The sequence below is a fragment of the Perissodus microlepis genome, chromosome 23 (genome assembly GCF_051167445.1).
Source record: "Perissodus microlepis isolate ML-2025 ecotype Zambia chromosome 23, ASM5116744v1, whole genome shotgun sequence".
NCBI classification, from domain to species: domain Eukaryota; kingdom Metazoa; phylum Chordata; class Actinopteri; order Cichliformes; family Cichlidae; genus Perissodus; species Perissodus microlepis.
Genome location: NC_140482.1, coordinates 36,968,812 through 36,980,315, shown reverse-complemented (window position 1 = coordinate 36,980,315; position 11,504 = coordinate 36,968,812). Strand labels below are relative to the sequence as shown.

Below are 11,504 nucleotides of genomic sequence, written 5' to 3'. Positions count from 1 at the left end.
AAACACATCACATTAAGTTACTAAAAGCTAATTTTAGCTGTTCCCTAATTCACAAAGTGGTTGGCCCAATGCAACGCAAAAGGGTTTTGTGTCTCTTCCTGAGCTCGAACCAGTGATCTTTTACTTATTAGGTAAAACTGTAAACCAGTTACTACTATGGCAAACATAATGAGCTGTATCGATGTTAGACTAATATCAGTGTGAACAGTAATGAAAGAACAAAAAGAAAAAAAATAATAACAGAGATTAGTAAACGAGTAGACAAACAAATGGTTATCTCAAGATATTTTAAGTGGCCAGAACAGACTGCTGTGATTATCAAATAGGTAGAATCAAGAAAGGTTCTTGCAAAACAGGCCATGTCTTTATTTTATATATAACCTTTTCAGAAATCCTATTGACTGCAGTCTATTTAACAATATAAGCAAATATATTACACAGATAGAAAACGGTTTTTGGCACAAAATCAGACACACACACACACTCCTAGCATAGAGTGATTAAATTTACAGGTGGCACTGAACGCATCACTGACTTGACTACACATACACACACGCACACTGATGCCACGTCAAATGTGACGTAGCAGGAGGCGTATTCCGGGAGGGAGGCGAATAGTGACCAGTGCGAGCGAATAGTCATCGATTGGCATTAATGATCTTACACCGGAGAGGAGTCTTTGTGAGAGGTAAGAGTTAAATATTTGATTTACTTCTATCTGCTGTGTATGCAGCAACCTGAGCGGTTTCCCGCTCCTCAGTCGGGCGGATATTTGCTAACATGTGCCCGGCTGTAGCTTGACTGATGCGCAGACCGCGGCTAACTATCTTATACAGTGACTGAAAATGAGGTTCACTAACTCTGAGCTTCTTAGCAACAGTCCGTGTTATTACATTGTGCTAACACTGGATTTATCTGTGCTCCGAGTCAACACAGCAGTCCCTGCTACCTCTTTACAGGCTCACCGTCACAGTCATGTTGGAGATGTGAAGTTTAAAAGTTTTATGAACACTTTAACTAAAAGTGATATATGAGTATTGTGTATTACAGCTGTAGATAATTCAGGGTGTGTGGCTGTGGTGTTAGTCGTCAGCATCCCATTGAAAAGCTCACTTACAGAGATTTCTTTGGTGTAAACCCTCTTAGAAAACATCGCGGGTTCATAATATCGCGTTGTTACACAGCTATTATTGTACTGTTGTAATTATCAATCATAATAAGCAAACATAATGGGAATGAAAGAGTCAGTATTCACACTGTGGTATAAATGAAACTATCCTCGGCCTTATCCTATAGTGTTGTGATGACTTCCTGGTACAAGTGGGTGTGGATTTAAACAAATAGGATAAACATTCCAGCAGTGCTTGTTTTACCTGCAATACAACTAGCACAGGGCTATTAAATACTCTTATCATGTTTCCACCTTCCATCAGAAGATCTTCAGTCACTTTAAGGACATTGGCTATGTCATCAAATTTTTTTTACTCCTAAATTTGTTTTTATATACACATACAGTTTCTTGGGTGCTCAAAATGAGCTTTTAGTGGTGACTGTACTAAGAAATATGATTGGTCCACATGAAACTATAGGAAAGAGTCTATGTTACCTTATATAACAGATTTTTTCTGTAATTTTTTTACCCATTTTACTTAAAAAATTATTTAAAGGTGAGTAAATTAAACCACACTGTTAAAAAAAAAGCTACAAGTATGTTTTTTACAAAGTCCTTGCAGAAGGCCAGATCTATATGTGGGAAAAACCCTGCAAATGTTTGGATATTGTAGTGTGACCTTTCTCTTATCATCTATTTTTTTATATTTACATAAAGGCCACCGGCTTATACAAAAACAACACAAGACCTGGGGCATGTTTTGCAGTTCTTTTTAAATAAAATAATCTTTTTTCCCACAGTTAATTAAAAGCACAGGTGATCATGGACCCAAACATCAGCACACTCAGGCAGAAACTGGCTGACGCCGGCCAGTCTCACCTCCTGCAGTTCTGGAATGAGCTGAGCCCTGAAGAGCAGGCCGAGTTGACCCAAGAACTGGAGGGTATGGACTTTCAGGAGATCAACGAATTCTTCAAGAATGCCATGCAGACATCTAACAGCAGCAAACAAGGGAAGATGGACTGCCGCATGGAGCCCGTGCCCAGGGAGGTGCTGGGAAGTGTGACGAGAGACAGGGAGAGCGTCAAAGACTGGGAGCTGACAGGTGAAGTATATTCTCACCTATTTACTGCTTTTGACCTTTAAACTGTACTTACTTGGTATGCTGAGTGTTTTAAGGAAACATAAAGCATTAGAATTGGGAGTATTTCGTTTTAATGAGAATATGTAAGCTATTATCACTTGTTAAACAAGATTCGCCTAGTTACTGCAAGCACATTTAACACAATGAAATCTTGACAGTGATGACCTGCAGGTAAGAGAGGAAAGCTTAACCGGTATCAGACTGGGAAGCTTAAGTGGATTAAAACATCACATGGGTAACCCAGCTGGATGAATAGTTGTTCTCATGGCAATATTTTTAAGTATCCACATCCAGATGTTAGCTCACAGAAAAACAGCCCATTAGATCAAAACTTTTGCAAAAGCTTATTGCAAAGTTCCAGTCATGCTGCGTCAGAAGCTCCATGTTTATCCATTGTGCGTTTCTGTGCAAGGGTTGACATTTGAGTAAGTTGCTGGAATTATTCATTATGTTTTGCGCAATCCCTCATGCTTCATTCTTCCTGGGGCTGTATGACTATCTCGGTGGGCAGCAGAAACATCTGGTGTTGATTTGTGCTTGACGTAACTGGAGTTCCCTCTTGACCCTCAGTCATGAGCTCATTGTGATCTGTTGGGACCAAATCTGTGTTGCTGGGTGTGGGGCATGTGTCAAAGTTTATGGATTAACCCACTACATAAAACTTGCTTCCTGGCACCAACCAGTAGGAAGAGAGTTTCATATCGTGTCACGTTGCTGCAGTTTATGTAAGACAAACTGGAACCATTATAAACTATTGGTACATTGAACCATAGTAAAATCTTGAGTGGGGTTGTAAGATTTTAGCTCATATAATGTGTCACGTCCACAAGTACTCCAGAACCAGTCATAAAATGTTGCTAAACTGTTTGGATTAATGTTATCAGAACTGTTTTGTTAAGTTTATTATTATTCATCTACTAACCAGGCAATAAGAGGTCTGCAGAGATTAGATACTGTGCATTGTGTACCATCATATCAGTGCACAACACTAAATGCATGGCCCTGTTTTAAATAAACTACAGGACACATTTCTGCTACTATTTATGACCGTTGTGCTGTGTTGCCCTTTAGGTCTTCAGTGCATCTCTAAGAATAAAGTGGCAGTCTTACTGCTGGCAGGAGGCCAAGGAACCAGGCTGGGGGTCTCGTACCCCAAAGGCATGTACGACATTGGGCTGCCGTCCCACAAAACCCTCTTTCAGATCCAGGCTGAGCGCATCTTGAAGCTGCAACAGCTGGTTGAGCAGTCGCACAAAACCAAGTGCTGTATCCCCTGGTGAGACACGAGGTTTCCATGACTAAGGCATTTTAGTCGACTAAATCTACAGCTTGATTTGAGGAAAAATAAACAAGCTCGAGCAACCAAATAGTGCTGTCTTATTTGTAAAGTGAACTTCAGCTGTCCCAATTATGTTAGCATGAGGATTAACTGGGTCAAGTCACTGTGTGAATCAAAGGAAACTCAGTCAAGGAAGCTGTGTTGCTGGAAAAGCTTTAAGTCCCTGCAGAGGAGATCCAGCAGTTTATAGTTTTTAAATATGAATGATCGAGATAAAAAGCAGGAAATAGAGTTGTGCGTGTCAGATTTAACGTAGTTGAAGGATATGTTAGAAACATCTTCATCAAGTTGTTACTTTTTATTGTCTGCTATAAACTTAAGTATTATACTGTTGGTTCAAGCGAACATCACCTTTGCTGTTAAGTTTTTGTAAGAGATGATGGAGATGTTTTCTGCAGCACTGCACGATTGTTAAATTGTTTAAAATGCAGAAGTGCTGCGTTCTTTCCGTGTTGCCTTCAGGTACATCATGACGAGCGGCAGGACAATGAAATCCACAAAGGATTTTTTCTCCAAACATAACTACTTTGGTTTGGACAAGAACAGCGTGGTCTTCTTTCAGCAGGGCATGCTGCCGGCCATGGACTACAACTGCAAGATCATCCTGGAGAGCAAAGGAAAGCCCTCCATGGCTCCGGGTACGTCCATACATATACAGAAGTGTATGTATGCTTAATTCACAGTGTTGCTCAGTGTGTGAGAAATGTGTCTGTGTTTGTGTTCTAGACGGTAATGGGGGTCTTTACAGAGCTCTCGGGAACCAGGGTATCCTGGATGACATGGAGAGGAGGGGGATTGAGTCCATCCATGTTTATTGTGTTGATAACATTTTGGTCAAAGTGGCTGACCCTGCCTTTGTTGGTTTCTGTGTGCAGAAGGGAGCGGACTGTGGAGCTAAGGTTGGTCATACCACCTATTTTTTTCCTTTTTTCTTCTTCTTCTTTCAGCTGCCCACTCTAGGGGTCGCCACAGCAGCTCATCTGCCTCCATCTTTGGTGAATTTCTTTGGTGAATTTCTTGTGGTAGCACCTTCCAAAGTTACTGACAAGGGCAGTAATTCCAAATTTTGGGTTCAACAAAGGTGTGGTGCGGTGCTGATGCCATCATTTGGGGAGTGACACTAATATTTTTTCTGTGGGAATGTGTGGAACTGGGTCTAGACTGGACATGAGTAGTACTTATCCCCTTGAAGCCGAGTAAATCATATTTGATACATGAGTTTTTTTAGTTTTTGAGACTTTACCCCCCCAAAACCAAAACAACTGACTTCTTTTTGCATTTATGTTAATCATTACCCAAATCAGGCCACATAAAAAGGCACGACAAAACAAAAGATAAAGAACCGAGGAAGCAGTAACATATTTTATTCCCCTCCTAAAGTTGCCTGAACACTGATAAGTCACCTCGAAGCACTATAAAAGTAACACTGAATTGAATTCATAAATCTAAAGTTGACCTTTATCAGACCTTTTAGTATCAGTGATTGCACACGCAAAGATTAAAAGTCATTAAATAGGAATGGCACATACAGATGAGTCATGCAAATACTAAAGCATGTATTTGAGTTAGGTAATGTGTATGCCGATAGTCGAGTCATGTTTTGTAGTATTTTATCCAGTCTGAGCAGTTAGTCTCGTTCTTCTTGAGCAACCATTTATCATGTATGACAGTTTCATACATGATAAAAAAAGTAAATGAAAGAAATCTGTCCACATGACCCTGTGGGCTTAAATTGTAAGAAACAAATGTGTAAAATTACCAAAAAGGTTTTGGTAGCTCATTGTGTAGACTTTTCTTTTTTATGAAACAAAAAGTTTCTGTTAATTCACAGAAACCTCTTTTTTATACTGTGGACCTGCTGTAAAAAACAGAAACCTATATAGTACAAAGTGAAACAGAGGAAATTTGCTGTCACTTAATCATGTGTTACCCTGTGAGCAGGCACTGAGGAGGTCTTCATCAGCAGGAAAAACTGAAGACTTGTGAAAATATGGTCCCAAGTCCAAAATTTATGCCCTTCTTCACAGCTGCCCAGGGGTCTAATTGGAGTCTTAGCCAGGCCAATTCTGGCCCTTGGACCTTATGTTTGAAAACCCTGTTCTAGAAGGTCCGAAGGGTGACAAGTGTGGGATGTCATATCTCGAAAGGTGGGGTCAGTTTAACCTGGCAGGTTCCAGATAGCTGCACCTTCCACAACTTACCACTGGGTGGAGTTGTAATCCACTTCTGCAATCTTCTTTTGCACTACACTTAGCTTTCTAGGAAATTTAGGAATGAGCCCAGAATCTTCTTTTGCCTACTATTATGGTCTTAGTTGATAGTGTGATGTGAAGATGCCACTTTTCCCACATATTTTGGAGCCTTTTTGTCCTGTGAAGTGTTAGTGATAACCACTGTTCCACTGTGCTACAAGTGTAAGTAATTAATTAGTAATGCGATTTACTATAAAAAGATAATCCCAAAGAAGCTTAATGTTGCAGAACTAAAGACATAAAGGAGTTCTGATTTATAAAATAATATTTTCACGTATAGACTCGCAAAAGAATTTGAGCAGAATCTAGTTTGTGGTGATGTGAAAATTCAGTACTCACTGGCCAAGATCTGCTGCTGAGGAGGCTATGTTCGAGATAAAAAGTTTTACATTTATTCTTCACCATTATTCATTCTGTGAAGATCCTGCTGACCTTGGTGCAGAGATAGTTAGAGGGACATTTTTCTAAAATAACACCTACTGACGAGCTAAGCGATAAGAGTCCAGTACACCAGAAAGAGTGTAACCATCAGGGGACCTCTGTTTTCAGCTTTAACAGTAAAATATGACTGATATATGTGTGACTAAGCTTTGCTGGCAGATCTTACTAATTAATTTTTAAACAAACCACATACTACTTCCAATAAATCAAAGTATGAAGTCAAGATTTCACTTTTTTTTAACTGTTTTTGCACAAATTACGTGCTTCAGTGTGTGTTGGGTAGCTGAAAAGTGCCTGAAGGATCCTGCTACTTTTTGATTTCCTCTAAGAAGTAGAAACACTATGTATATTTTCCAGCTAACACAGAGCAGAGCGAACTAATTATTGTAATAAGATCACCCAGACCCTGCTTCTGTTTGAAATTATGAGATGTGGGGTGGAGCAGCGATGGAAGAATCAGATCAGAGCGGGGTACCACCCTCTCATCGTAAATTACTAAGCTCCGCTAACAGTTCATGTGGCTTCACCAACCCCCCCTGCCAAACCCCTACCAGTTTACCATCCCCCCCCTCAGGACCCTGTCATTAGTAACTGACAGATAGGAAGGGGGGAAGGATTTTTCATTCAGTGCAGACTCGTAACTTACTGGTTGTAAAATGGAGTGCACCGATTGCTTCATAGCACTTTTATTTACTATTTTATTTCAGTTTTAGAATATTTCTGACTGTAAATAATTTACAGATAATTTGACTCATAAAGAGAACAGTGAAAATATTTTGTAGTTTTTATATGGAAAACATTGCTATTTCTAAATGTAGCACAATTAAAGTATACCGATCTGTGGATTTTATTGTATAAATAGTTAAAATAGAAAGTTATTAGCATTTTACAGTTGCTTATTTTTAATTCTTTGACTTAACTAGAATAGCTTTGCATAATTCATGTTAAAATAATCCTTTTTTAATATCATAACTTTTTTTGATACAGTTGATCAGTTCATCCTCTATCTGAAACAAGCTTTTTTAGTTCCCTTCCTCCTCGCTTTAAACCAAATATGTATGATTGGCTGTCTCTTGTGGACAAAATATTTGAACAGAACAATTGTGTGTGTCTGACCATATTATGTTTGGGATATCTGCTTTTATCAATATCAAACAAAACCAAGAGTAGAAAAAATTGACTGAAGCTGAGCATTCAGAGCAGTCTGAAGCCTGAGCTTTGGAGTTACAGCAATTACTTGGACATGTGCTGAACTTTTGATTTGAATCTTTGCTTATTTTTGATATGAGCATCCAGCAGTAACAGTTACATATGTGACAGTAAAAAGGAAAAGCACAGTCCACTTTAAGTTGACTTTGTAGTAATCTGAGGTTTTTAGTAAGGTCATTTTGTGACATTGTTTTCCAGGTGGTGGAGAAAACAAACCCGACAGAAGCAGTAGGCGTTGTCTGCAAGGTGGATGGTCGTTACCAGGTGGTGGAGTACAGCGAGATCACCCTGGCAACTGCTGAGAAGCGGAGCCCCGATGGTCGTCTGATGTTCAACGCAGCAAACGTGGCCAATCATTTCTTCAGCTTCTCCTTCCTCAGAGACATAGTGCAGTAAGGCAAAGCTATAAACACAGTTATCATTATGTTTCAGATTCTTTCAGCTTTACATCATCGTAATGAGACATTTTTTCCCCGTTTTCACATTAGGAAATACGAGCCCCAGCTGCAGCACCACGTGGCCCAGAAGAAGATCCCATATGTGGATGCTCAGGGTCAACTAATCAAACCAGAGAAACCAAACGGCATCAAAATGGAAAAGTTTGTCTTTGACATTTTCCAGTTTGCCAAGTGAGTGACGGTGCATTTTTTTCATATATGGCATAGAAAATATGAATGTGTGTGTGCATGCCAGTACCAGTTAGCTAAATCTTGCCTCATACTAACCCCACCCACCTTTTGAAAGGTGACCAGTTTGCATATATTTGGGGCCCTGGTTCTACTGGTCCTTGATTTTTTTCTTCCGTGCAAGGACTGTCTTTTTTTTTCCAGCCCTAATTTCTGCCCTCCAGTCGTGCCATTTCTGCAAGGTCTGGTCCAGCAGACTAAGCTTGCCAAATTCTCCACAGGGGCATGGAAGTTTATGAGCGGTTCCACATCCTTTAGTGTTACATGACATCAGCTCTGAGTCACGTCACTACTAATAGAACTTTATATTTAATGAAAGTTTTCCTGTAACAGTTAACTGATGGAAAATCAAGGACACCATATCAAGCTTACTTCAAAGTTTTTGAAGATGTATTTTTAAAGTAAAGAAAAATCTATTTTTGATGCTGCTGAGGACATGGATTAGGAAAATCCGAATGCTTTGACTCAAGTCTTTAGTTTTTAATGTGGCCTGCTCTGTTGTCTTATGACCTGTCTTAGAGCCATTTGGTCCATAAAAATAAACAAAACTTAACTGATTTCAGTCCTCTGCAGAAGCATTTTTATGTGTTCCTCTGGACTATCTTTAGTGTGGCTACTATTTTTATATCGCTCCATGGAAGTCACGCACAATCTGAAAACACAGTGAAACCACTCCAAGCATAGAAAGAAAAATGACATTTTTGTTTTTATTTGTTGCGGTTTAATTTCCTGTTGAGTAACTAATTAACCTGCTAATTTTTCAATCCCTGGCAGCTGCTCGGTTGTGATGCAAGTCTTCGGTTTGCCTGTGTGCTGATGGGATGCTCTGTGTTTCTAACAGGACTTTTGTTGTGTATGAGGTGCTCCGAGAGGACGAGTTCTCCCCGCTGAAGAACGCAGACACTCAGGATGGAAAGGACACACCCACCACAGCCCGACACGCCCTGATGTCCCTCCACCACCGCTGGGTGCTCAACGCTGGGGGACATTTCATTGACGAGAACGGCAGACGTGTACCCGCCATACCCAGGTGACTACAGCATGTCATGTCACTTTACAAAAAACATACATAATAATGACATCTTTGTGGTTATTCCCATCTCCTCGACACTTTCCACATGGTGTACAGACTGTATGCGCTGGACTTTTTGTTTGTTTTGTAGACATCGTATTCTTTTAGCTTCACACTCTCACTCCCCCTTCTCTCATGCTTGGTCTTGCTCCTGTGTGTCCCGTGCAATGTTTCCAGAGACGGAGCAGCAGGCAGTGTCACAGATGATGGCAAGAGAAAGTAATTATCCCTCTGCAGTACTGAGTGCATGGTGATGGGGTTTTGGCTTTCTTACCCTCTCGCTCAGATGTGTTAACACCGTGTAATATTACTTCTGATCCTTGACATGCCTTTCCTTCATTTCCACTGAGAGGAAAAGAGTCTGTAGAGGCCCTGCCAGTCGGCGGCCTTCTTTCAGTCTTTTTACGGTCAGTCGGGATGCAGGAAATGACATCGAGGATCAGTGAAGTCACCTGAAAACATGGTCTTCTTCCGCACCTTGGTTAAATGATCTACTATCATGTCAACCTGTGATATATTGCATGCTGGGTAAAGGGAGACAGTTACTAGACTGCAGATGAGCACACACCTGTTGGTTTCTGTACCAAATAGTTATGTGGTCAGCGTGATTGCTTGCTATTTTGCCTTTAAGTTTAAATCCACCTGCTTGTTTTTCCAGACAGAATTAAATGAGCATGTGCTTCACAAACTCTTTCGGCACCACGAATGTTTCCAACACTCTTAAAGGGCGTGCTTCTTTCTCAGTCATTCAGCTTTTCCATCAGGCAGCTGCTCAGCAAAACACCTGAAACACCTGATGTCTGATTAGTGATTTTTTTTCTCTGTAATCATCATCTAGAAATTAACACGTTGAGTGACGGCAGTCTCGCACAACGTTCCTTTCATTCGTCTGTTTTCTTCTAGCGGACTTCTATCACAAGTCAAAGGACTAATCACTTGTTGCGATGAAGCGCTGATTCTCTTTGTCCTCTAATCACAAGCCGCAGTAGAAGAACAGCTGTGTCAAGGAGTCCTAGCAGCTGTCTTTTCAGCTACAATTGCTTCTCTTCTTCCACGAGACCGTCACTCATTCGCTTTCTGTTTTTCTCCTGTGATCCTCTCTGAATTTGTCTTTCCACCGCAGCCTGAAGGATGGAACCGACCTGCCGATCAAATGCGAGATCTCCCCACTGGTGTCGTACGGGGGAGAGGTAAGAACACGTTGTACTAAATAAAACTCCAGATGTTATTCTTATCCATGAATACTCAGTAAAATACTAACATTGTCCTGATGGTGTCTGTACTTCAAGGGTCTTGAGGAGCTGGTGAAGGGAAAAGAGTTTCAACCAACTCTGACGATCGATAAGGAGGGAGTCCACCAGCTGGTGAAGAATGGGGTGTAATGACTGAACGGGAGAATGCGGGGAAGGAAACGGCCCAACTTCCCTTTATCTCTCATTGTATGGGAAGAGAAACTGTGATGTCATCGCTGTGCAATAACAAATATCACACACATGTGTTCAAGAAAGAAGCTGTCCTGTCCAAAATGAATGAACAACATGAAGTTTACTTTTTAGCACCAGGCTTTCCTTTGCTTTGTAACTTGTTTTGCTTTTCTTCTTCTTCTTTTTTTTCTTTGAAGACTTGAACACAGCAAGAATTGAAGTATGAAAATCCTGTCATACTGACAGGTGCAGGTGCATCTATTTATTTTGCTTATGAGACTTATTTTTATATGTACTGATAGATTATCTATTGGTGGAAATGGCCATCTACTTGTTTTACCTGGTGATTTTTTATGCAACAGCTGATTCAGATGAAATGATCACACAGATGTTTCCTACAATCAGATACGGTACATGGTCAGGATGTGGGGGGTATTTATAATAATTGCTTCTTCTCTGCTTGTAATCAGTGAAGACTGGATGTTATTCAGCTTTAAGAGACGCTATGGCTCATCTTTATTAAATACATTTTCCTACTTGGAAAGCAATGTCTTTGTGTCTGTTTAATTATTCAAATGGTGTTAACATGTTTTTTTGTCATATCTTTGCTTGCCGGTGTCTGCGAGGTGTGTTTTTTGCATTATAGCTCTTTGGTGTTGTGAATCACCATTTCCAGCAGATGGTTTATGTTCAAGATGGCTCCGAGGACGCAACGCTGCTGCAGCTATTCAGGGCATTTTTCTTTGTGGCTCCTTTCTGACTCACTTTCTTTCTCTCCCGCTCCATAACGGCGCTGTTAAGACTAAAGAAGGTCTCTTATAACGTC

General features: G+C 40.4%; 1 protein-coding gene across 2 annotated transcripts; it reads left to right on the top strand.

Moving 5' to 3' along the window:
• The first annotated feature begins 567 nt into the window (after positions 1-567).
• Positions 568-11,222, top strand: uap1 (UDP-N-acetylglucosamine pyrophosphorylase 1). 2 transcript variants are annotated; one of them, XM_084922157.1, is made up of 11 exons: positions 568-688; positions 1,912-2,216; positions 3,327-3,531; positions 4,057-4,232; positions 4,321-4,493; positions 7,695-7,888; positions 7,985-8,125; positions 9,024-9,212; positions 9,432-9,473; positions 10,378-10,444; positions 10,544-11,222. In XM_084922157.1, exons 2-11 carry the CDS (start codon positions 1,934-1,936, stop codon positions 10,634-10,636), a joined length of 1,563 nt encoding a protein of 520 aa, XP_084778283.1. In that variant the 5' UTR covers positions 568-688; positions 1,912-1,933; the 3' UTR covers positions 10,637-11,222. The 2 variants fall into 2 exon arrangements, with proteins under 2 accessions (XP_084778283.1, XP_084778284.1); XM_084922158.1 differs by lacking the exon at positions 9,432-9,473.
• Positions 11,223-11,504: the final 282 nt, after the last annotated feature.

Excerpts from the sequence above, each read along its gene's own strand:
- uap1 (XM_084922157.1), top strand. The coding sequence starts at position 1,934 with ATGGACCCAAACATCAGCACACTCAGGCAGAAACTGGCTGACGCCGGC. Across the intron at positions 3,532-4,056 it reads ACCAAGTGCTGTATCCCCTG|GTACATCATGACGAGCGGCA; the intron begins GTGAGACACGAG and ends TGTTGCCTTCAG. Across the intron at positions 4,233-4,320 it reads AAAGCCCTCCATGGCTCCGG|ACGGTAATGGGGGTCTTTAC; the intron begins GTACGTCCATAC and ends TTTGTGTTCTAG.